Raw genomic sequence first — 26,576 nt, 5'->3', positions numbered from 1 at the left:
CCATCTTTTGACCTCGGCATAGATGGTGATGCTCCAGCACCTGGTCCAACAGCAGAAACAGTGGAAGCCGGTGTGGTTGCCATAGATGAGGGTGAGTTGGACCCAGCAGCTGTGAATGAAGGATGCGCTGCTGCTGATGCTGGCAAGGCAATAGCTCAAGAGCCAGATGTTGGATCACCAGACAATTGCCACACCCCGATATGCGCAGAACCAGAAGTTGGCACGAGCAGTTCTTCAGGACCACCTGTTGCACAAAGACAGAGGAGGGTAATAAGGCCCACAGCATCTCAAAGGTCTCCATTCATTGACTACAACAAGAAGAAGACGTTCAGCTCCAATGAGGCAGTCCACAAGCTTTACGCTACCCTCATGTATTGGGTCGGGCATCACCCAGGAGCAAATGATGAGCTTACCAGGTAAACCAACTCCCCACAGCCTACATACATATCTTTTTTAATTGCACAGGACCAGCCACTTAGTTGCACAAAAAGCAGAGCATGTTGCACAGAACAGGGCTTTTAGTTGCACACTGTTTTGTTTTAATTTCATACACATTTTTGTTGTTGCTGTGACCCTTCGAGCTAACTTGTCTTTTCATTTATTTAAAAAAAATCAGCCCTGAGATAATCAGGTATGGTGCTTTCTACATTTCTTTAAAGGAGTTAGTTGATTCCATGAAGCCGGTTCAATGGCTGTCAAGAATTGTTATTGAGACTGGAATCTTATATATCATGGATAACTTACCAGAAGGGTCAAAGAAGGTCGTTATGCCACTGAGGTTTTCTGTAAGTTTTTTCAAAACCTTTTTCCCCTCTTCTTTTTCTATAGCGCTTTTTTTACCAATTCAGGGAGTCGTTTCATCTAGTAAGTAGTTTGAGGCATGCTTATAATTTCTGCAGATCGATTTACAGCAAGGGATCCACAATGTGAATGAGATAAACAAGAAGTTTGATTACAAGAACCATCTCGACAGGCAAGACTTGGTGAGTGCTGTGCCCACATGATCCATCTCTTTAGTTGGCACCCATAGCATGATCAGTTGCACATGACACATCTTTTAGTTGGCAAATACTTACTGGCTACCTGTTTTAACTTCACCAATTCTTTACTATTTTTTCTTATCCTATACCGTGTATCTGTGTCTGAATCGTTCACGCGCGCAGGTCATGCTGCCGGTGCTTGAGTGCACTGATATAAATGATAAAGAGGGAGGGAGGCATTATTGGGTGTTCAATGTCAACTTGAGGGACGGACGCTTCGAAGTTCTTGATTCAAACAGGAAGCTGGAGAACATTGAGTTGATGACCACCGCCTCTACCATCGCGGGGCAGTACGCCAGCTATGGAGGAAGCATTACCCAAAGTTCAGCATCGAGCACTTCCAGATTATTGACATTGACGTACCGAAGCAGCTCGGCAAATAAGACAATAAGCATGGCATTCTTCTCAATTTCTTACCATCAATTTCTAGTTTTTAATTTTTTCTACATGTGCAATATTTAGCTTTTTAAGACACAGAACTAGTCTGCAATCTATTTTTCATTTTTATGAATTTCTCATGGATTATCTAGTCAGTTGCATAGTGGCATAAAAGTAGTTGCATAGTGGCACATAAGCAGTTGCACAGTGGCACATAAGCAGTTGCACAGTGGAACATCAGTAGTTGCACAGTGGCACATAAGCAGTTGCACAGAGTGCATTATCTTTATTTTGGTTTTAATTTTTGGTGACAAATTTTCTTTTTTTGCCCACACGCAGCAATGAGTGTGGGCTGTTCGCACTGCTTAACGCCACAGAGTGGAACGGTAGCCAACTGCCCAACTACGAACCCAAGGAAGTACTCAACATCAGGAAGAAGCTGGCATATGATTGGGTCACCAGCCCGAACAACTCCGCCCCATGGAGGAAGTTGCTCAGATACAACAAGGACTAGGTCAGTACTCTTTTTCTTTCTCTGCCCCATGGAAGAAGTTGCTGGTTTGCACAATTTTTGAGCAGATTTTGTAGTTGCACACTAGTAGTAATTCCGTTTATAACTCAATATCATCACTTTTGTTGACACATTAGGAGGACTGGACATACCATTGTTCAACAACTAAATATTTAACCAGTTGCCAACAAAAGGCACAAATAGCAACCTTTTTTTACACAGTGCATGAACTAATTCAAGGAGCATAAATGAGATAAGAGAAAGCATAGATGCTGAATGTGTCCACTTGGTCCCAACATTGCTCAAAAACCATCATTCTTTTCCTTTTTTGTCCCAAAGTTACAAACAATGAAAGAGAATCACAGCAGCCTGAGTGGACACACACCAGCAGTGTGCTCTGTAGATTGGCACTAGCTGCATTTGTTTTTCTTCTTTGGGTGTAGCTCCAGCACCGATTTGTACCATCGACTCTTTGCCCTACCCTTTGTAGTAGACCTTGGAGGATCCCTGGGCACAAAATCATCAGAGGCTTGTTCAGGGGATGCAACCTCCAACGGGGTAGTAGGACCATCACGAGGTTGTGTTCGATCACCTGTGTAATAATCATATAAAAAGTTTAGTATTTTTTGTGTGCAACCAGCACTGATGTTCTCTGCAACCACACAGCCCATGTTGTGCAACTAACTGGTTGCTGTGTGCAAGTTAAGTTAAAAAACACCTGTAGTAGCACGGCCCGTCATGGTACTTGGATTGTAATCACCTATGGGCAGAACAGGTAAAACAAGTTAGTTTTTTATCTTGATGCTCAAACTAACATAGCGCACGCAACTAGGTAGCCTGTTCTGTGCAACTGGGCACTATGATGTGTGCAACTAAAGTCACACACCTAGTTTCATTTGGAGTTGGGGAAGGTAATTACCTGGGTGATTAGCCCCTTGAGTACTGCCTGTAGGTCCATTGGGAGGAGCACGCGGGGCACTGCTTGTTGGGCCAGGCGGGGGAGGAGGTGGCGGAGCATGCCGTGTAGGGCCAGGAGGTGGAGGAGGTCCTCGAGGGTTGCCATCACCTATAGCCAGAACAAACAAGTCAGTAGTTTATCTTGATGCTCGAACTAACATAGCGTGCGCAACTGGGTAGCCTGTTCTGTGCAACTGGGTACCATGATGTGTGCAACTGAAGTTACACACCTAGTTAGATGGGGAGTTGGGGCAGGTAATTACCTACATGATGAGCCCCCTAAGTACTGCCTGTAGGGCCGTTGGGAGGAGCACGCGGGGCACTGCTTGTTGGGCCAGGCGGGGGAGGAGGTGGCGGAGCATGCCGTGTAGGACCTGGAGGTGGAGGAGGTCCTTGAGGGTTACCATCATCTGATGGCCCAGTAGCAGCAGTCGTTTTTTTCTTTTTCTTGGAATAGTTCAGGTGGCTGATCTCGGTACGTGCTCCACGCATATGCTTGTATACAATGGCTTGTGTTGCATCAGAGCCACTTGCTAACTTGGCTAGTTTCTGAAAATCGTATATCATGTTTCTCTCCCTTATCTGCTTTTTTGATTGAGGAGGCATTTCATCCGGTTGCTCATACCTGGTCCCTCGTGCACTAGGGACAGCAGTAGGTGTCCACCGTCTTAGCATGTACCTTTCTGGTATGACATCAACTCCAATATGGGTGAACACCTTGAGGATGTGGCAACAGAGCATGCCGTCCTTGTCCATTTTGCAGCACTCACAAAAATAGGAACCATCCTCCACCCTTGCCTGCACCAAGTAGTTTCGAGAACCATATTTGGCAACAAATTCCTGGTCCGGTCTGAGCTCAAAAAGGTCAGCACCAACTTGGAACGCATTATAATGTCCAATCAGCTCAAACTCTTCTCTGAACTTGCGGTAAAGGTCCCTAATGTAGGTTTCGTAAGCTTGCCTCTCTATTGGGAAGTTGGACCATAGCTCAATCTCAAGGTGTTCTGTCCTGTAATCATTGCAGCCTTCCTTGGCAAGGATGTGGTTCTGAATTTTTTCATATTGCTTGACGAACTTCAGCATTGAGTTGTGTGGGTTCACATATCTTTTTAGGATGGCATTGAGCCCCTCACTACGCAGTGTAGACTGCAGGAAGGGGTAGAACCTATGTTTGAAGTAGCACGGCACCCAAGTTGACCTGTATTCGTACAACTTCTCAAAGTGTGTGTGTGTCATAGCCTCGTACTTCATCATTAACCCAGCCCAATTCTGCTCAAACTCGTCTATAGTGAAGCTGAAGTCAACGCAGTAGTTGAAATCATCAGAGAGCCCTGGATTCCGGCACAACAGCCAACCAACTTTTTCTTGAGCTTTTTCATGATGTGCCATCGACAACATCGATGCACTGTGGTTGGAAAGATGCTCTGTATTGACTGCCTCATTGCCCCATCCTGATCGGTTATAAAGTTGTCAAGAGGTTTTCCATCCATAGCCTCTAGGAAAGCTCGGAAGACCCAATCAAAGCTCGATGCCAACTCCTGCCTCACAAACGCGCAACCCAGCATGAAAGATTGGCCATGTTGGTTTATTCCGATGAAGGGCGCGAACGGCATATTGTACATGTTGGTCATGTAGGTGGTGTCAAACGATATGCAATCGTGGTACGCCTCCGCATAAGCTTTTCGAGCTGAGCCATCCACCCAAAATATGTTGACAACTCTGTCCTCTTCATCATATTTTACCTTATAGAAGAAGTCTGTGAAGAAAATATGCCCTAGAGGCAATAATAAAGTTGTTATTTAAATTTCCTTATTTCATGATAAATGTTTATTATTCATGCTAGAATTGTATTAACCGAAAACTTAGTACATGTGTGGATACATAGACAAACAGAGTGCCACTAGTATGCCTCTACTTGACTAGCTCGTTGAAACAAAGATGGTTAAGTTTCCTAGCCATAGACATGAGTTGTCATTTGATTAACGGGATCACATCATTAGAGAATGATGTGATTGACTTGACCCATTCCATTAGCTTAGCACTTGATCGTTTAGTATATTGCTATTGCTTTCTTCATGACTTATACATGTTCCTATGACTATGAGATTATGCAACTCCCGGATACCGGAGGAACACTTTGTGTGCTACCAAACGTCACAACATAACTGGGTGATTATAAAGGTGCTCTACAGGTGTCTCCGATGGTATTTGTTGAGTTGTCATAGATCATGATTAGGATTTGTCACTCTGATTGTCGGAGAGGTATCTCTGGGCCCTCTCGATAATGCACATCACTATAAGCCTTGCAAGCAATGTGACTAATGAGTTAGTTGCGGGATGATGCATTACGGAACGAGTAAGACTTGCCGGTAACGAGATTGAACTAGGTATTGAGATACCGATGATCGAATCTCGGGCAAGTAACATACCGATGACAAAGGGAACAACGTATGTTGTTATGTGGTTTGATCGATAAAGATCTTCGTAGAATATGTAGGAACCAATATGAGATCGGGGACATGACAAGGATTCTCGAAATGGTCGAGACGTAAAGATCGATATATTGAAAGGCTATATTCGGACATCGGAAAGGTTCCGAGTGATTCGGGTATTTTTCGGAGTACCGGACAGTTATGGGAATTCGTATTGGGCCTTAATGGGCCATACGGAAAGGAGAGAAAGGCCTCAAGGGTGCCCCCCTTCCCCATGGACTGGTCCGAATTGGCTAGGGAAAGGGGGCGCCCCATTCCTTCCTTCTCCTTCTCCCTTCCCTTTTTCCTATTCCATGTGGGAGGTGGAATCCTACTAGGACTAGGGAGTCCTAGTAGGGCTCCACACTTTGGGCGCGCCCTATGAGGGCCGACCTCCTCCTCCCTCCATCCTTTATATACGTGGCCAGGGGGCACCCCATAGACTCACAAGTTAATCATTGATCTCTTAGCCGTGTGCGGTGCCCCCTCCACCATAATCCACCTCGGTCATATCGTTGCAGTGCTTAGGCGAAGCCCTGCGCCGGTAGCTTCATCATCACCGTCATCATGTCGTCGTGCTGACGAAGCTCTCCCTTGACACTCTGGTAGATCATGAGTTCTTGGGACGTCACCGAGCCGAACGTGTGTAGATCGCAGAGGTGTCGTACGTTCGGTATTAGGATCGGTCGATCGTGAAGACGTACGACTACATCAACCGCGTTGTCATAACGCTTCCGCTTACGGTCTACGAGGGTACGTGGACAACACTCTCCCCTCTCGTTGCTATGCATCGCCATGATCTTGCGTGTGCGTAGGAATTTTTTTGAAATTACTACGTTCCCCAACATTGGCATCCGAGCCAGGTTTATGCGTAGATATTATATGCACGAGTAGAACACAAGTGAGTTGTGGGCGATAATAGTCATACTGCTTACCAGCATGTCATACTTTGATTCGGCGGTATTGTTGGATGAAGCGGCTCGGGCTGACATTACGCGTACGCTTACGCGAGACTAGTTCTACTGACGTGCTTCGCACACAGGTTGCTGGCGTGTGTCAGTTTCTCCAACTTTAGTTGAATCGAGTGTGGCTACGCCTGGTCCTTGTTGAAGGTTAAAACATCACATACTTGATGAAAAATCGTTGTGGTTTTGATGTGTAGGTTAGAACGGTTCTTGCTCAGCCCGTAGCTGCCATGTAAAACTTGCAACAACAAAGTAGAGGACGTCTAACTTGTTTTTGCAGGGCATGTTGTGATGTGATATGGTCAAGACATGATGCTAAATTTTATTGTATGAGATGATCATGTTTTGTAATGGAGTTATCGGCAACTGGCAGGAGCCATATGGTTGTCGCATTATTGTATGAAATGCAATCGCCATGTAATTGCTTTACTTTATCAATAAACGGTAGCGATAGTCGTAGAAGCAATAGTTGGCGAGATGACAACAATGCTACGATGGATATCAAGGTGTCGCGCCGGTGACGATGGTGATCATGACGGTGCTTTGGAGATGGAGATCAAAGGCACAAGATGATGATGGCCATATCATATCACTTATATTGATTGCATGTGATGTTTATTCTTTATGCATCTTATTTTGCTTAGTTCGACGGTAGCATTATAAGATGATCTCTCACTAAATTTCAAGGTACAAGTGTTCTCCCTAAGTATGCACCATTGCGAAAGTTCGTCGTGCCGAGACACCATGTGATGATCAGGTGTGATAAGCTCTACGTTCACATACAATGGGTGTAAGCCAGTTTTGCACACGCAGAATACTCGGGTTAAACTTGACGAGCCTAGCATATGCAGATATGGCCTCGGAACACTGAGACCGAAAGGTCGAGCGTGAATCATATAGTAGATATGATCAACATAGTGATGTTCACCATTGAAAACTACTCCATCTCACGTGATGATCGAACATGGTTTAGTTGCTATGGATCACGTGATCACTTAGATGATTAGAGGGATGTCTATCTAAGTGGGAGTTCTTAAGTAATATGATTAATTGAACTTTAATTTATCATGAACTTAGTACCTGATAGTATTTTGCATGTCTATGTTGTTGTAGATAGATGGCCCGTGCTGTTGTTCCGTTGAATTTTAATGCGTTCCTAGAGAAAGCTAAGTTGAAAGATGATGGTAGCAACTACACGGACTGGGTCCGTAACTTGAGGATTATCCTCATTGCTGCACAGAAGAATTACGTCCTGGAAGCACCGCTAGGTGCCAAACCCGCTGCAGGAGCAACACCAGATGTTATGAACGTCTGGCAGAGCAAAGCTGATGACTACTCGACAGTTCAGTGTGCCATGCTTTATGGCTTAGAACCGGGACTTCAACGACGTTCTGAACGTCATGGAGCATATGAGATGTTCCAGGAGTTGAAGTTAATATTTCAAGCAAATGCCCGGATTGAGAGATATGAAGTCTCCAATAAGTTCTACAGCTGCAAGATGGAGGACAATAGTTCTGTCCGTGAGCATATACTCAAAATGTCTGGGTATAACAATCACTTGATTCAACTGGGAGTTAATCTTCCTGATGATAGTGTCATTGACAGAATTCTTCAATCACTGCCACCAAGCTACAAGAGCTTCGTGATGAACTATCACATGCAAGGGATGGATAAGACAATTCCCGAGCTCTTCGCAATGCTAAAGGCTGCGGAGGTAGAAATCAAGAAGGAGCATCAAGTGTTGATGGTCAACAAGACCACCAGTTTCAAGAAAAAGGGTAAAGGGAAGAAGGGGAACTTCAAGAAGAACGGCAAGCAAGTTGCTGCTCAAGTGAAGAAGCCCAAGTCTGGACCTAAGCCTGAGACAGAGTGCTTCTACTGCAAAGGGACTGGTCACTGGAAGCGGAACTGCCCCAAGTATTTGGCGGATAAGAAGGATGGCAAGGTGAACAAAGGTATATGTGATATACCTGTTATTGATGTGTACCTTACTAATGCTCGCAGTAGCACCTGGGTATTTGATACTGGTTCTGTTGCTAATATTTGCAACTCGAAATAGGGACTACGGATTAAGCGAAGATTGGCTAAGGACGAGGTGACGATGCGCGTGGGAAATGGTTCCAAAGTCGATGTGATCGCGGTCGGCACGCTACCTCTACATCTACCTTCGGGATTAGTTTTAGACCTGAATAATTGTTATTTGGTGTCAGCGTTAAGCATGAACATTATATTTGGATCTTGTTTGATGCGAGACGGTTATTCATTTAAATCAGAGAATAATGGTTGTTTTATTTATATGAGTAATATCTTTTATGGTCATGCACCCTTGAAGAGTGGTCTTTTTTTGAATCTCGATACTAGTGACACACATATTCATAATATTGAAGCCAAAAGATGCAGAGTTGATAATGATAGTGCAACTTATTTGTGGCACTGCCGTTTAGGTCATATTGGTGTAAAGCGCATGAAGAAACTCCATTCTGATGGACTTTTGGAATCACTTGATTATGAATCACTTGGTACTTGCGAACCATGCCTCATGGGGAAGATGACTAAAACTCCGTTCTCCGGAACAATGGAGCGAGCAACAGATTTGTTGGAAATCATACATACTAATGTATGTGGTCCGGTGAATGTTGAGGCTCGCGGCGGGTATCGTTATTTTCTCACCTTCATAGATGATTTGAGCAGATATGGGTATATCTACTTGATGAAGCATAAGTCTGAAACAATTGAAAAATTCAAAGAATTTCAGAGTGAAGTGGAAAATCATCGTAACAAGAAAATAAAGTTTCTACGATCTGATCGTGGAGGAGAATATTTGAGTTACGAGTTTGGTCTTCATTTGAAAAAATGCGGAATAGTTTCGCAACTCACGCCACCCGGAACTCCACAGCGTAATGGTGTGTCCGAACGTCGTAATCGTACTTCACTAGATATGGTGTGATCTATGATGTCTCTTACTGATTTACCGCTATCGTTTTGGGGTTATGCTTTAGATATGACTGCATTCACGTTAAATAGGGCACCATCTAAATCCATTGAGACGACACCTTATGAACTGTGCTTTGGCAAGAAACCCAAGTAGTCGTTTCTTAAAGTTTGGGGCTGCGATGCTTATGTGAAAAAGCTTCAACCTGATAAGCTCGAACCCAAATCGGAGAAATGTGTCTTCATAGGATACCCAAAGGAGACTGTTGGGTACACCTTCTATCACAGATCCGAAGGCATGATATTCGTTGCTAAGAATGGATCCTTTCTAGATAAGTAGTTTCTCTCGAAAGAAGTGAGTGGGAGGAAAGTAGAACTTGATGAGGTAACTGTACCTGCTCCCTTATTGGAAAGTAGTTCATCACAGAAATCTGTTCCTGTGACTTCTACACCAATTAGTGAGGAAGCTAATGATGATGATCATGTAACTTCAGATCAAGTTACTACCGAACCTCGTAGGTCCACCAGAGTAAGATCCGCACCAGAGTGGTACGGTAATCTAGTTCTGGAGGTCATGTTACTTGACCATGACGAACCTACGAACTATGAGGAAGCGATGATGAGCCCAAATTTCGCGAAATGGCTTGAGGCCATGAAATCTGAGATGGCATCCATGTATGAGAACAAAGTGTGGACTTTGGTTGACTTGCCCGATGATCGGCAAGCCATCGAGAATGAATGGATCTTCAAGAAGAAGATTTACGCTGACGGTAATGTTACTGTCTACAAAGCTCGACTTGTTGCGAAAGGTTTTCGACAAGTTCAAGGAGTTGACTATGATGAGACCTTCTCACCCGTAGCGATGCTTAAGTCCGTCCGAATCATGTTAGCAATTGCCGCATTTTATGATTATGAAATTTGGCAAATGGATGTAAAGACTGCATTCCTGAATGGATTTCTGGAAGAAGAGTTGTATATGATTCAACCTGAAGGTTTTATCGATCCAAAGGATGCTAACAAAGTGTGCAAGCTCCAGCGATCTATTTATGGACTGGTGCAAGCATCTTGAAGTTGGAATAAACGTTTTGATAGTGTGATCAAAGCATATGGTTTTATACAGACTTTTAGAGAAGCCTGTATTTACAAGAAAGTGAGTGGGAGCTTTGTAGCATTTCTAATATTATATGTGGATGACATATTGTTGATTGGAAATGATATATAATTTCTGGACAGCATAAAAGGATACTTGAATAAGATTTTTTCAATGAAAGACCTCGGTGAAGCTGCTTATATATTGGGCATCAAGATCTATAGAGATAGATCAAGACGCTTAATTGGACTTTCACAAAGCACATACCTTGATAAAGTTTTGAAGAAGTTCAAAATGGATCAAGCAAAGAAAGGGTTCTTGCCTGTGTTACAAGGTGTGAAGTTGAGTCAGACTCAATGCCCGACCACTGCAAAAGATAGAGAGAAAATGAAAGGTGTTCCCTATGCTTCAGCCATAGGCTCTATCATGTATGTAATGCTGTGTACCAGACCTGATGTGTGCCTTGCTATCAGTTTAGCAGGGAGGTACCAAAGTAATCCAGGAGTGGATCACTGGACAGCGGTCAAGAACATCCTAAAATACCTGAAAAGGACTAAGGATATGTTTCTCGTTTATGGAGGTGACAAAGAGCTCGTTGTAAATGGTTACGTCGATGCAAGCTTTGACACTGATCTGGATGACTCTAAGTCACAAACTGGATACGTGTTTATATTGAACGGTGGAGCTGTCAGTTAGGTGCAGTTCTAAGCAAAGCGTCGTGGCGGGATCTACGTGTGAAGCGGAGTACATAGTTGCTTCGGAAGCAGCAAATGAAGGAGTCTGGATGAAGGAGTTCATATCCGATCTAGGTGTCATACCTAGTGCATCGGGTCCAATGAAAATCTTCTGTGATAATACTGGTGCAATTGCCTTGGCAAAGGAATCCAGATTTCACAAGAGAACCAAGCACATCAAGAGACGCTTCAATTCCATCCGCGATCAAGTCAAGGAGGGAGACATAGAGATTTGCAAGATACATACGAATCTGAATGTTGCAGACCCGTTGACTAAGCCTCTCTCACGAGCAAAACATGATCAGCACCAAGACTCCATGGGTGTTAGAATCATTACTGTGTAATCTAGATTATTGACTCTAGTGCAAGTGGGATACTGAAGGAAATATGCCCCAGAGGCAATAATAAAGTTGTTATTTATATTTCCTTATTTCATGATAAATGTTTATTATTCATGCTAGAATTGTATTAACCAGAAACTTAGTACATGTGTGGATACATAGACAAACAGAGTGCCACTAGTATGCCTCTACTTGACTAGCTCGTTGAATCAAAGATGGTTAAGTTTCCTAGCCATAGACATGAGTTGTCATTTGATTAACGGGAGCACATCATTAGAGAATGATGTGATTGACTTGACCCATTCCGTTAGCTTAGCACTTGATCGTTTAGTATATTGCTATTGCTTTCTTCATGACTTATACATGTTCCTATGACTATGAGATTATGCAACTCCCGGATACCGGAGGAACACTTTGTGTGCTACCAAACATCACAACGTAACTGGGTGATTATAAAGGTGCTCTACAGGTGTCTCCGATGGTATTTGTTGAGTTGGCATAGATCGAGATTAGGATTTGTCACTCCGATTGTCGGAGAGGTATCTCTGGGCCCTCTCGGTAATGCACATCACTATAAGCCTTGCAAGCAATGTGACTAATGAGTTAGTTGCGGGATGATGCATTACGGAACGAGTAAAGAGACTTGCCAGTAACGAGATTGAACTAGGTATTGAGACACCGACAATCGAATCTCGGGCAAGTAACATACCGATGACAAAGGGAACAATGTATGTTGTTATGCGGTTTGACAGATAAAGATCTTCGTAGAATATGTAGGAACCAATATGAGCATCCAGGTTCCGCTATTGGTTATTGACTGGAGATGAGTCTAGGTCATGTCTACATAGTTCTCGAACCCGTAGGGTCCGCACGCTTAACGTTCTGTGACGATTTGTATTATGAGTTATGTGATTTGATGACTGAAGTTTGTTCGGAGTCCCGGATGAAATCGGGGACACGACGAGGAGTCTCGAAATGCTCGAGATGTAAAGATCGATGTATTGGAAGGCTATATTAGGACATTGGAAAGGTTCCGAGTGATTCGGGTATTTTTAGGAGTACCGGAGAGTTACGGGAATTCGTATTGGGCCTTAATGGGCCATACGGAAAGGAGAGAATGGCCTCAAGGGTGGCCGCGCCCCTTCCCCATGGACTGGTCCGAATTGGACTAGGGAAAGGGGCGCCCCCTTCCTTCCTTCTCCTTCTCCCTTCCCTTTTTCCTATTCCATGTGGGAGGTGGAATCCTACTAGGACTAGGGAGTCTTGGTAGGACTCCACACTTTGGGCGCGCCCTATGAGGGCCGACCTCCTCCTCCCTCCATCCTTTATATATGTGGCCATGGGGCACCCCATAGACACACAAGTTAAACATTGATCTCTTAGCCGTGTGCGGTGCCCCCCTCCACCATAATCCACCTCGGTCATATCGTTGCAGTGCTTAGGAGAAGCCCTGCGCCGGTAGCTTCATCATCACCGTCATCAGGCCGTCGTGCTAACGAAGCTCTCCCTCGACACTCTGCTGGATCGTGTGTTCGTGGGACGTCACCGAGCCGAACGTGTGCAGATCGCGGAGGTGCCGTACGTTCAGTATTAGTATCGGTAGATCGTGAAGACGTACGACTACATCAACCGCGTTGTCATAACGCTTCCGCTTACGGTCTACGAGGCTATGTGGACAACACTCTCCCCTCTCGTTGCTATGCATCACCATGATCTTGCGTGTGCGTAGGAATTTTTTTGAAATTACTACGTTCCCCAATAGTCTGGATCTGTTTTTTGTATATCCTTGAAGAGCACAATTGTCACAATCATGTCACCCTCCTTTGTGTCATCTCTACGGAAACTTGTACACAGATTTGTTATTGCCTTTGGTCCGAAAGGCACCATCATCTCAGATCCATAGAACTTTGCCATTACATGCATCATACGTCCTGCATAATACAAAAAGAAACAATATATCTTTTTTTAGTCGCACGAATGCACATATCCAACTGCACAGTAATATGACATGTGTTGGCATAGAAGGTAGTTGCACGAAATGAACAACCAGCTGCACCTTTTAAAAAACAATTTCATTTTAGCACACATGACATTATGTAGTCGCACAGTGAAGGTAATCTAGTTGCACAGGAACATTATGTAGTTGCACAGTGAAGGTAGTCTAGTTGCACACTTAAGGCATTTTAGTTGCACACCAGTACCATAACAGTTGCACACTGGACTGCCTAGAGGGAAACTTAATTCTGTAAGGGATATAGGAACACACCTGTAGTCAAGTTGCAGTTATACAAGATGTGCAAAATCTCCTTTTCATCAGGAGAGATGCCTTGGTGGGATCTCAAGTATTTGGACAACGAAGGTTTGTTCACCAGCGGATGATTGTGGTCACGAACAAAGTGCGTCACCTGCCATTGCCCATCTATCAGCTTCACCAACATTTTTTCCTTGCATTGAGTCTGCTTTATTGTCTCGCGTTTACGCTTCTTCTTTTTCTTACTAGTAGCAGCCTCCTCTTCAGCAAATATTGGAGGTTCATCTTTCATCTCCTCATCACTGTCAATAGGTTTTGGATCTGGTATAGGGTCCGGGACAGGAGGAGCCTCAGCTCCTCCATCATCAGCTTTGGGCTTCTTGAACTTGTTGCAGCAAAACTGCTGTTTTACCAATACATTTGTGTGGGGTGTCCGCCTAGAGGTGTTCATTTTTACAGAGAAACCCATCCGTAGGGCGTAGCTGTTGTAGTGATCCTTAGCAATTTGAAGGGTGTCAAACCTCATGCCAACATAGGGTTCCATTGGCTGAGAACCAGCCTCATCTTCTCCTTCTTCTCCTTGCACAACACCGTCAATAGCACCAGCTCCGAACTCAGTCCTGGTTGGACCAGGAACATTTGTCGCGGTGCCTGTGTCATCAAGAGTATGACTCTCTGACTGCAAAGACACCACTACAGGGGCACCACAGGTTGATGACTGCCCTGCCACATTGTCATTGCCCATAGGGTTAGGCCCACGACTTGTCTCTGTGTAGTAAACAGAGCGCCCATTTTCTGTCCAATTTCCTTGCGGTATGCTGGGTTGCTGCTCATCCATATCATGAGGAAGCTCATTGAGATCAGGAGGCAACTCATTGAGATCAAGCATTTTTTTCCTTTTTCTGGCTGCTGCCACACATCCACTGCATATAAAAAAGAAGGAAGTGATGTCAAGTTTTAATCATCAAATAGTGTTTCAAACAACCTAAAAACTTAGTAAATAGGCAGTCGCACAACATTTTATGACAATCTTAGTTCCAAAAGCAACATGTCTATAGCAGAATCTTTTATTATAACAGGTATGCATTTTTTTTGTTTTGCACAGACTTGTTATGTTAGTTGCACAGTTTGCAGTAAATAGTTGGAAAGAACATGACTTTTTTACTACAAAGTTTTTCTGACTTTTTCCTCTGTTTGTTGCAACGATCCGCAGGTTTTCTGTTGGCAAGGAGCTTATTCAGATTTTTCTGCACATAATTTGGACACAATTTGATGCTACACTTTGAGATGGAAAATCCAGGTGAAAGAAGAAAGAAGAATTGGATGACAGACTATAGACATATGCTTTTCATCGCCGTTTCTGTTTTTACTTCCATTATATTTGAACATATTTTTACACTATATCTTTGCAATAGGTGTGCTACCAGAATATATGTGTGGGACAAGTATATATGCGTGACTACTTTAATATGGTTTATGGCTTCAATAGCCTTGTTTATTTTTCTCTGTTCCACAAATTACTGGAGATGTTGCTATTGATCATTGTGTAGCTTTCACAAAGGTTCCTGTGTTTTAGCTGTCGTACTGCAGATTTTTGGTTTTAGCTAGAATAGATCTTTTCAGTTGGCCAGGATGCATATGTCAGTTGGCCAGCATGCATGTTTAGTTTTACAGTCAATGTCTTCAGTTGGCTAGGATAGATCTTTCAGTTGGCCAGGATGCATATATCAGTTGGCTAGCATGCATGTTTAGTTTTACAGTCAATGCGCTCATCTGGCTAGAATAGATGTTTCAATTTCCCAGGATGCATATATCAATTGGCCAGCATGCATGTTCAGTTGCACAGTCAGTGTGTTCAGTTGGCTAGAATAGATGTTTCAATTTCCCAGGATGCATATATCAGTTGGCCAACATCCATGTTCAGTTGCACAGTCAATGTGTTCACCTGGCTAGAATAGATGTTTCAGTTGGCCAGAATGCATATACCAGTTGGCCAGCATGCATGTTCAGTTGGCTAGAATCATGTTTTAGTTGGCCAGAAAATATGTCTTAGTTGGCTTGCTGAACACATAAGGGGGGAGGGGAAACTTGCCTGGCATGCATGTTAGAAAACATGTTCAGTTTTGATCTCAAATCAAATCATGTTTATTGTGCAGATGCGTTCAGGGGGGGGGGGGGATGATGTGATGTTGACAATGGGGTGATGTGGCAGCTTTCTCCATGGATTTGCTGATAGATCCATGGAGAAGGGTGTTTATAGATGCAGTACAAGAAGGGGGAGAACTGAATGCGGTAGAGAGAAATTACTTGCATGTTTGTTGCTGCCTGGTATGGCTCTGATCACCCTGCCCTTCAGATCAACTTTTTGAAGCAGTTTCTTCTAATTTTGGGCTGCCATGGCGGCTGTACAGGAGGAGGAAGAAGGAGCCTTGGATCCCCTTCTTTCGTGGAAGACAAGGTAGCATGGGAGGGGCTGGGGCAAGCGGGCGTGGGAGGTGCTGGGACGTGGGGGCGAGCGAGCGTGGGAACAGCTCGTCACGTGGGGATCGTGCTTTTCTGTTCGGGACTGGGCGCTCCATCGCCTCGGTTTGGTGGCCGTCTGTCCCCTTCCTTTTCTGTACCGCGAGGGACAAGGGCTTATCTTTTTAGGTCAGCCGCTGGATCGCATTAGTGGGCAGCCGGCCGCCCACTAGACGCGTCCCAAAACAAATACCGTTGTTCAGGTTGAAAAAGCAAGGATCAGAACCGAACTTGCTCGATCAGAAGGAAAAATGAAAAAACGGATTTTGCAAGACGGCAAATACCGCAAAAGCTTTGGGGCGCGATGCCATATTGCATGCGGCCGGCGCCGGCCAAGGCCAGCCCGTTTCCTCCGACCCCAGCAAGGAATGAAGCCGCACGGAAGAGCGATCATTGCAGCGCGGCAGTGCAACCCAACATAAATAAACCTCCGCAGTACTAGTACTTGCTGCTTCACTTGATTTAACTCTGCTACCATCAGTGACAAGCATCAACTCTGGCAATGAATAGACAGCGCAGCGAATCGCGAGAGGCAGTAGCCAAATCAGATCTTACCAGAGCCTTATCTCAGACAGTAGCAGTAGCACCCACAGCCAACTCCCTACCACATGACGCCCACATGCCTGCGTCTGCGTGCGACGCATCTAGCCATCTACCATCATCCGGCCACGCCCCTGCGCTCGGCGCCGTGCACGCGCACCCAATCCGCGTGGTACCGCCCCGACGCCCTACCACTCCTGCTCCGGCGCGCCAGCCACGCGCAACCACCGCCACCATCTCTTCTCGACTACTCCCCCGCAATGTGCTGCGCTCCAGCCGTCGCCGTCGCCGTCGCGGCCGGCACGTACGTACACCGGGTACATGTCGACGCATAGGTAGGTACGGTGACCCGCCTCCCACCGACCTGATTACTTTTTTTTTCGTCGTGTGCGGCTTAGCTTAACGGTTAACACGGCGCACGCCGTATGCCCTCAAGACGCTACACGACGGACGGCGCGCACAACTGTAGCCGCGAACGGACGGGCGAGGACCACGGCGCATGGCCATGGCACCGGCAACGGGCCAGAGGCAGTAAAAACTCGCCGCTGCGTCGACCGTACCCGTAAGATTTGTAGCCAGGAGACATGCATTACTAGCATATTGATACGGCACGGCGCGCGCAGGTGTCCGTGCACCGGACCGGCCGGCCGGGCGGAGCGCGCGCAGGGGCATTTGATCTACGCCACGGACGTATGTACGTGCCGACAAGATCTACCATTAGGGGGCCGCGGAGTTGGAGGACGACGAGAGGCGGTCCCGGTTTGGAGCTTGGAGGCTTGCTCCAAGTTTTCTCGGTGGGTTCGTTGGCGCTGGGGCAGGTCTCCTTCACGTGCTGCCGCTTTCCCTGCGCTGCGAGAGAGACGCCGTGGCTAACCGGTGACACAAAATCAAGGCCTCACCCACCTGATAATCACTCGGCCAGCGGAGGCTACGACACATGGCTTTCATGTTTCTCCCTCTCTTCAAGGACAAGGAGACTATAGATGATCAGTAAGTTTTTCCGGCGTGAAGCTGAAGATTTTTTGGTGAGCTAGCACACACGGATGATCGTTTGTTCAAGCGATTACCATGGAGATTACGAAATAAATAAATAAATCAGCACACTGTAGGCCCGTGTGTTACGGGCGCTACACTTTTGGTGTCGGCGAAAGAGAGACCAAAAGTTGTTTTTGAGGCCTGTTTTTGAGGCCATGCCGCCGAGCAATCTAGCTACAACCAAAAGTTGTGAATCTTAATTTCTTGGTATCAGAGTAAACTAATGCTTCTGTTAGGGACTAGAGACTAGAGGACAGAGACTCAACTGTGCAGAGACCAAAATCAGACAACACTGGGCATAATTCCTTTGGGGAGAATCACTCTCTGCCGACCGTTGTCAGTGCGTAGAACAGCCGCACATGCACCGGGAACATCACGAGCTGTGCAGCAAATACTCCTACCAATCATATCTGATACTGTATAACACTCAGATCAGACGAAGGTTACATTGACATGGAGATTTTGATGCATGAAAATGCAAATGCAGCATACGCCTTCCCCACTCTTTCAACACTTTGTACATGATCGGTTTCAAGTAAAGCACAAGAAAATAAATTACGTACAATCATATTCTGAGACGATGACCTCCACTGCGTTTACACTCTGACTATACACATTCCGTGATATGTGAAGCGTAGCTCCATTCTCCAACTGCCCAGCAGAAGTTCAGTCGTTCCTTGAGCCTTGTATCGTGCTACGTCTGAATGGTGAACCTACCCACATTTAATTTAATTAATTAATTATTTTGCTATCTCCTCAAGCCTTCTGAGTATCTCCTTGGTGTTGGGCCTGAGCGACGGCGAAGGGCTACAGCAAGCCGTGGCCAGCTCGAAGAAGGCGTTCAGCTTCCTCTCGTTCCCCGACTTCCTGCTCTGCCTGACGAGGTCCGAGTTGAAGGCGTCGGAGATCTTCCTCTCGAGCACCAGGTTCTTGAAGGACGCCGGCAAGAAGATGTCGCGGGAGCTGGGCGCGCGGTCGTCGCCGCCGGCCGGCTCCTTCTGCGCGAGCATCTCCAGCAGCACCACCCCGAGGCTGTACACGTCGCTCTCCCTGGTGGCGTCCCTCATCTTGACCAGCTCCGGCGCCTTGTACCCCTGCGCCGCGGACGCCTCCAGCATCTCGTGGGCGCCGCCGGTGTTGAGCAGGAGGTAGAGGCCGTAGTCCGAGATCCTGCACTCGAAGCTGGCGTCCAGCAGGATGTTGCTCGTCTTGAGGTTGCCGTGGACGATCGGCTTCTCCATTCCTGTGTGCAGGTGGTCGAGCCCCTTGGCGATGCAGACGGAGAGCTTGCAGATTAGGCTCCATCTCTGTGAGTCGGCGATCCCCTCTGTGAAAATGGCAGCAGGCAAGCAGTCTATCGTCAGCTACCATCACATCAAATGCCGTGAACAAATACACCTACTTGATCGATCATTTATATCGTTCAAGAAAATCGTGAGAATAGTATCGTTGTACAAATGGCAGTGATGCTGAAATACAAAAATGGGCTGAAAGTGCCAATATTATGAATGCATGTTTTTTTTGGCTTGAAACGACAGCACATATGTGCAGGTGCCTTCAATTAAGGCACAACAATGGCTTTCATTTCTTTGAAACAAGGCACAACAATGACTATGTTTACTACTGTTTGACAGACGACTATACACCACTAACCGCCGTTTTAACTGAACAACACACAGGACTGATTGTATGCCCCAATGATCACGATTGTGAAGGGTGATCTAATGACCTTATGTAACATCAATAGCCAGGACCATTGCTTCAGGACAGTATCATGTGAGGTTTCAGGCTAACAACCAAGGCAGAGAAATGTTTCCTGCCTGGCCGCAATAGGCAATAATAAGAACCAGCGAAGATGGGCTGGAAGTAAGAAATGAACTCTGTACCGTAACCGAACTGTCTAACACATCCCACATTGCCTCAAAAGTTCAAACTGATTATCGGAAAAAACTTGAGACTGATGGCCGAAATGATTCTTGTTTAGGGAAAGCTGCCGATCTGCCTTTTTGTAGTCTTCGAACTCGCTTAGCAACTACGCCATGCTTTTCCCTTTGTGACGAAATGTAATTGTATAAGCTTACAAAATGTTTCATGTGTGATCTCGTTCTCGTCGCAACAAATAGAATAAGAAAAAGTTTCATGTGCAGTGTGGGCTCATGGGCACTTTTGACGTAGCAAAATTGTGGGTTCTTGATTTCAATTTGTACTTTTTAGTTACTTTACTTCTCCCCAATAGAGCTTTACCAAACGAAGTCTATTTTAATGAAAACTCTAATGTTCCTAAATTTTATGAACCGACTGTTTGTCAGGCTACTGTTCTCCTATTCTCTCGAATCTATGCCGCCGATCTACCTTATGGATGGATCGATAAATGTTTAGATTTCTGTGACAAATCAGAATGAACATGTCGCCCAAGTCACAGGAGCATTTTCGTGATTTCTTGCTGGGAAACGGCAACCAAAGCAAGAGTGAGTGATGCGCACTGACCTTGCAAGAAGCGGTGGAGCGAGCCGGCGGCGTAGAATGGGTGCACGAGCAGCTTCTCGCCCCTCGGGCCGACGTACACGGCGCGGAGCGGCACGAGGTTCGGGTGGCTGACCGCGCCGATCCGGCGCGCGGCGGCGGCGGCCTCGTCGGCACCCACGGCGCACGCGGGCCGCACGAACCGGAGCAGCACGGCCGTCTCCCCGGAGCGCATCGCGGCGCGGTACAGCGTGCTGTGCGACGACTTGGCCACCACCTCCCCGGGCGCCTCGAGGATGGCGGCCACCGACAGGCCCTCGCCGCCGGGGAACCTGACGAGCGCGTCCGCGCCGCCGTACCCGCCGTGGCCGTGCGGGCCGCCGACCCCGAGGCGGTCGGCGATGGGGCCGAGGTACGGCTGCAGCGCGCCGAGGCGGTCGGCGATGGGCGCGAAGTAGGGTAGCAGGGTGCTCCGGGTGGCATTGCCGCGTCGGCGGAGGCAGTCCGGGACGCGGAACGGGAGGCGGTCGAGGCGGAGGCCGCGGAGGCGCGGGCGGAGGTAGCGGTAGAGCAGGTAGGCGAGGAGGACGGCGAGGATGGGGAGCAGGATGGAGTTGGTCCGCCCCTTGTGCACCGGCTCGTCCGAGGCCCCGTCCGCCGTCGCCGGCGCCATGTAGTACGTGGTGTGCGCCCGCGCCTGCCTGCGCCCGGTTCTTGGAATGAACGGAAAGGCGAAAGCGGCGGTGGTGGGGTTCGCGGCTTGGCTCGCCCAGGATTCGACGCAAAGCCCCTCGCTTTGGCGTGCGCTTTGCTCAGTTGGCTTCGGCTCGGGGTGGTGGAGCCGTGGAGGAAACTGCCGGGAGGAGGAGGAGGATGGCTCAAGATTCCTATCGTGTCGAGGTTTTTATCATCATCAACCAACCACTGAGCACAGTGGGAGACTGAGGGCTACTGAGGAGGAGGAGGAGGAGGCCGGCCGGGTGGCTTCCTTCCAGTGAGTCTAGTCCAGCTTCCGTCGCCTTTGGCCTTTTTTCTTTTGGAGATTAGCGTTAAAGTGAGGGAGTTGGTAGGTAGAGGACCCTAGGTAGGTGCACTGCGGTGTGCTGTGCAGTGCATGGCCAATTCCTCCGTTGAGAATCCATGGCGGGCAGGCAGCACAGTGGCAGCGGCAGTTAGAGGGGGTAGGAGGGTCGCCGGGACCCCTGGCCTGGAGTGGAAGGTGCCCTATTACTATCGCGGCAGGGTTGGCCTGGAACAGTGGAGTTGTGGTGCAAACCAGACATGCAGATGGACGGCGAGCGGCCCCAACGCTAGTTTGTTGCCTGCTCTATGGCCGGCTTGCGCCGGATGAAAGTGCTGCTGTCCGCGGTTTAGCACAGTTGTATTCGGTGGCGGGTAATTTTCACTCTGCCTTTTGAGCTTTGGTGATGGCAATTTTTAGCTGCACGGTTGCTTTGGATTCAAAGCTGAGCCCGAGCTCATCTGCTACAGCGTGAACAGTATTTTTTTTAAAAAAAGGCCAAAACGTATGATTTTGTTTGCGGTAAATATCATGTAATTTTCTAGGAGCTTGCAAAAATTTGGTGCCGAGGTGACTTCAGGAGGAGCTCCGTAAAGAGAAAACACAAAATCAGAGCTCCAAAATGTCCGAAGCTGCTCGAGTTTTTCTAGCTCCGTTATTGGTTTTTTTTTTGATGGAGTTCCTCCCAAAGTCATCTTGGCATGAAAATTTGCAAGCTCATACGAAAGTTCATCATCTGTAGTGTAAAAATACCTTTTTTATTGAAAATTTTACTTTTTATTTCGAACTTAATGTTCCTAGGTGAGCTGGTGAGCTCGGGCGTAGAAACGTCGCTCGCCTTTCGAGTCTACCTACCGCTGCTTGAACGATGCTATGTTGGGCATCAATTTTCCGTTTCTCTCGCATGTCGGCCATCCGAGTAAATACGTTCAGGCCGTGCTTTTGCCATTTTTAACGTGATCCTGCATCGAGTGTCATTCTGACCCTAAATTACTGCATTGGCCATTATTATAGTCGACAATATGCCAACTCGGCTACAGTTGCTCTCAAACTTGGCGAGGCGACCAAAAATTCTCGTCGAGCGAGGACAACCGGCGTCCAATTCAGAAACCTCCTGTCATCATATACGGATTTTGGCAACAACCATGATTCGTACGTCTACCAGCAAGCGATGGTCCAGAATTCCAGATAAATCTCCATCACGGTTAATTTGGTTGTATGCGGGATGCCTCCCACAATTTTGGTGGTATGCGCATGCAAATTTGCTTGGAATGATTTACTCTGTTCATGTTCTCGACTATACTAGTACTACTAAGGGCATTTCTAACCGATCCTTTATAATCGGTTAGTGGAGTTCCCGCACCTAATCAATCCCTAATCCCTAGTTAGTGGAGTATGTTTTTACTCCGGTCCTAAAAGTTTTTCTATTTCTACTCCATCGGTTGGCCGCCGAGTAAAACGTTGTGCCCTCTCTCTCATGTCTGTCCCGCCGCTGCATCTTCGTCGACGCACCTCCCTCCGGCCCCGCTGCTACCTTGTTCCATCCCTTGCCCTCCGTCGTCGGTCAGCCCGTTCAGCCCCCGTCGCCGTCACCGGAATCAAGGTGAAACGCCGCCGTCATCGCCATTGTTGATTCATCCAATTTCTTTCGAGTTTCTTCTTTTTCTAGCGACCGCCGCATCTCACCTTGCTTGTGCACCGCTACAGGTCACCCACCGCTCGCCGGTTCGGTCTAAACCACGCCGGCCGGCTTGTGCACCACCACCGCACCCCAAGTGTTCAAAGAATCGCCTAGGTGAGTTTTTGTTTGTTTGTTTATCTTTGAATCGAGCCGTTTGGATTGAACCGAACCGTTTGGATTGTAGATGAAGCGGTTGAGGGAGATGGTGTTGGAGGACTCGTCGTCATCCGAAGAGGAAGGAGACGAGATGACTTTGACACCGTTTTAGGCATGATTTTCAATGATGATGTTTGGCGGCCGAGGAGAGGATCACAATTTGGCCACATACACATCAACCATGATAGAGAAGAGGGCCATGCCAAGATCATGAGAGATTACTTTCATCCAAATCCAACCTATCCGGAGGAGTACTTTCGTCGACGCTTTCGGATGCACACAAATCTTTTTCCGACCGTTGCAAAATCCGTTGAGAGATATGATGACTGGTTCAAGCTCCGGAGAAATGCATGTGAAGAGATCAGTGCAAGCCCTCTGATAAATGCATTGCGGCTGTTCGAGTCTTGGCATATAGGTGTTCTGCCGATGCAAGCCCTCTGATAAATGTACACATTAGCGAAGACACAATCTTGGAGGTTGTTCGAAGGTTCACCAAAGTAGTGATCGATGTCTTTGTCCCGGAGTACTTGAGAGCATCAACCGAGGAAGACACCGAGAGGCTGATGACTGAGAGTGAAGCAAGAGGATGTCCATGGATGCTTGGATCACTTGGCTGTATGCACTGAACATGGAAGAATTGCCCTGCAGGGTGGAAGGGTCAGTACAAAGGCCACTACAACGATCCAACGGTCATTCTTGAGGTTGCATCGAAGGATCTTTGGATATGGCATTCATTCTTTGGCCTGTCTGGCTCTCACAATGACTTGAATGTGCTATCGAGATCACCTTTGTTTTCTAGACTTATAAAAGGTGAAGCTCCCGCTTGCGACTACTCGGTCAACGGGCACAACTACTCGATGGGTTACTACCTTGAGGATGACATCTAGCCATTATGGGCCACCTTGGTCAAAACAATTCCGCGTCCAAAAGGTAACAAAAACACTCACTTTGCCCAGTGTCAAGAAGCTGCAACGAAAGATGTGGAGAGAGCCCTCGGTGTGCTTCAGAAGCGCTTTGCAATTGTTCGTGGCCCTACCGAGCACTGGAACTCCAAGGTTCTATGACGAATCATGACTTGTTGCATCATAGTGCATAACATGATCAAAGACGAGAGAGATATGCCTGAGAACTTTCGGTACATCACCAACGGGACTCCGGTTGAGCCAGAGTATGATACGAACAGGATACTGTCATTTCTTGAGCATGATAGGAAGATCGAGAACCGTCAAGTTGATACTCAGCTCCAACAAGATCTTATTGAACATCATTGGCAACGTCTAAGTGAGTCCTAGTTGTCCTATGAAATGCTATTTGCTATATTTGAATCATTTGGCATGTTTAAATTTGAATAATTCAGTTTCTAAACTTTGAATTCGGTTTGTATACTATATTCGTAATTTGGTTGAACATTCAAATTTATGTTTAGTTTCTATATGTCCGTCCGCTAATATGTAGTTGCAATTCATACTAGAATTGTAAAGTTTAGAAAAACAAAAATTTACTCCGTTATATTTAGGGGATCGGCTAGGTCGGCCAAAACTTAATGGAGTATATATACTCCACTAAGTTTTAGGGGATCAGTTACAGATGCCCTAAGATGTTAGAGCATCTACAACAGATTTGATAAATATGGCCACCTATACGTACACAAACACGTTCGGGAAGGTCCGCGGACAGCACCGGACAACCTCTCAAATTTCATGCCTGGCAGCCACTATATCAGACCTGACTCTTAAATTCATCCAAATTCATGGTCGTCTATCATACACATGGATGCCATACATAAATAACAAATGTTGATATTGAAAATACATAATTCAAACATACAGTTTATTTTAAGTGCACAGTTCAAACATTAGCTCCTTGTGTTTCATTGTAGGTTCATATATGCTCCACAAGATCACTGAGTAGTTGCGTGTGCACCTGTTAATCGCAAAGATTCTCATAAGAGGATATGCATGTTGTTCTAGAATGTGAAATTGTTTTCCAGGCGTCGCAAAATCATTGGTTTGAGCTACCTCACCGCCCTCTTCCTTGACAATCATATTGTGCAAAATGATACAGCATGTCAGAGCTACCTCACCGCCCTCTTCCTTGACAATCATATTGTGCAAAATGATACAGCATGTCATCAATTGCTACAAGTCTTCGATTCCCACATCATTGCAGCGCCACGAACAATTCCCCAACGAGGTTGGAGCACTCCGGATGTCCTCTCCACATCCTTCCCAGCTGCCTCTTGCATTGTTGCAAAGTGGCTTTGTTTGTTACCTTGGGGTTTCGATATGGTCTTCACAAACGCTGCCCACTGAGGATAGATATCATCAGTAAAATAGGACCCCATGTTATAGTCGTGGCCGTTGATAGTAGAGTTGTGGATTCGGTGGCGGCCGGGACGGCAACGATATCTGTTGCGGTGAGAACGAGGGTTGTTGGGCTGTGTTGGCGGCGTGACGGCTCAGTACGGCGGCGGAGGTAGGGGAGGGACGACGCGGAGAAGGGAGAAGAGAGGAAAGGAATAAAATGAATCGGCTAGGTCGAGGGGGAGGGTTATTTGGTGCAATTTGGGGTAGGGTCCACATGTCTGGTCCAATGTGGCGGATGCGCCCAGTCCTTTCCATTTCCGCCTGAGATTTGGGTTGGATATGAGAGGTGTCGGTTTGACCGGGCTTTTAGGGTAGGTATGAGGAGCCCATCTGGATATTTTTTTTTTGACTGGTCAGTGACCGGGCCGTCCGCCTTGATGTATAAGGCAGGTTTCACGCACCCAACTGTAGATGCTCTTAGGGGAGGATTATTTGTTAGTTCATAATTTTGCGATCCTTTGAGTCTCCCGCTGCCTTCTTCCTCCTTTCCACGGCGTCGCTGCACGCTGGCCCCGTTGCAGCCTGCCACCACCGGCTGAAGCATCGTCTCCCATCACCATACCCGCAGTTGGCGTCGCGGTCGTACCACCCTGCCGGAGTCGCCGGCGCGGCAGGTATCCCTCTAACATATGGTTCTTCTTTGGCACCGGTGACCCATCCATCACCACGCGTGCACCAGTCAACTCCCGAACTCCTTTTCATCGTCGTCTTCTCCCTATCTTCGAGTGGTTCCCCGTCGCGGCCGGCTACATCTTCCGCGTCTCCACCTTGGGCGCCACTTGTTTTCTATCTGCGAAATCAACCGATGTATGAAAACATTTCAGGCAACTGATCAATAGTAAACGTGAGGGGTGTTAATGCCCTATGTTGTGTAAGTGTATTTCCTACCGGCATGGCAACATACTTTATCCTCGCTAAACGGTTAAGCTTGTTAACACAAAATAATTGAAGTTTTAGATTTATCCTATTGTATTTGGTGATGACGATCTTATCACGTTTTTCTATAGTTTTTATTTGCGGGTACATTTTTCTATAAAGTTGATCAAACTACAAGTTTGACTTAGGAAAAACTTAAAACTTCAATCATTTTGGAACGGATGCAGTAGTTGCGAAAATGCTACAGAA

The 26,576-nt window shown here is 46.6% G+C and overlaps 3 protein-coding genes across 3 annotated transcripts; all 3 read right to left on the bottom strand.

Moving 5' to 3' along the window:
• Window positions 1-2,406: 2,406 nt before the first annotated feature.
• On the bottom strand, window positions 2,407-4,275 carry LOC109740622 (protein FAR1-RELATED SEQUENCE 5-like). Its single transcript, XM_073502040.1, has 3 exons — window positions 3,391-4,275; window positions 2,849-2,995; window positions 2,407-2,436 (listed from the first exon to the last, which is right to left on the bottom strand). Exons 1-3 carry the CDS (start codon window positions 4,273-4,275, stop codon window positions 2,407-2,409), a joined length of 1,062 nt encoding a protein of 353 aa, XP_073358141.1.
• Window positions 4,276-13,132: 8,857 nt separating this feature from the next.
• LOC120965863 (protein FAR1-RELATED SEQUENCE 5-like) lies at window positions 13,133-16,123 on the bottom strand. Its single transcript, XM_040391406.3, has 3 exons — window positions 15,977-16,123; window positions 13,685-14,592; window positions 13,133-13,349 (listed from the first exon to the last, which is right to left on the bottom strand). The coding sequence occupies exons 2-3, from the start codon at window positions 14,556-14,558 to the stop codon at window positions 13,165-13,167; spliced, it is 1,059 nt and encodes a 352-aa protein (XP_040247340.1). The 5' UTR covers window positions 14,559-14,592; window positions 15,977-16,123; the 3' UTR covers window positions 13,133-13,164.
• Window positions 16,124-18,224: 2,101 nt separating this feature from the next.
• Window positions 18,225-21,452, bottom strand: LOC109740631 (putative kinase-like protein TMKL1). The gene is made up of 2 exons (XM_020299687.4): window positions 20,252-21,452; window positions 18,225-19,091 (listed from the first exon to the last, which is right to left on the bottom strand). Exons 1-2 carry the CDS (start codon window positions 20,898-20,900, stop codon window positions 18,505-18,507), a joined length of 1,236 nt encoding a protein of 411 aa, XP_020155276.1. The 5' UTR covers window positions 20,901-21,452; the 3' UTR covers window positions 18,225-18,504.
• Between the last annotated feature and the right edge of the window lie 5,124 nt (window positions 21,453-26,576).

The sequence above is a fragment of the Aegilops tauschii genome, chromosome 6, assembly GCF_002575655.3.
Source record: "Aegilops tauschii subsp. strangulata cultivar AL8/78 chromosome 6, Aet v6.0, whole genome shotgun sequence".
Classification (NCBI taxonomy): domain Eukaryota; kingdom Viridiplantae; phylum Streptophyta; class Magnoliopsida; order Poales; family Poaceae; genus Aegilops; species Aegilops tauschii.
This window is presented reverse-complemented; position numbering and strand designations above follow the sequence as displayed.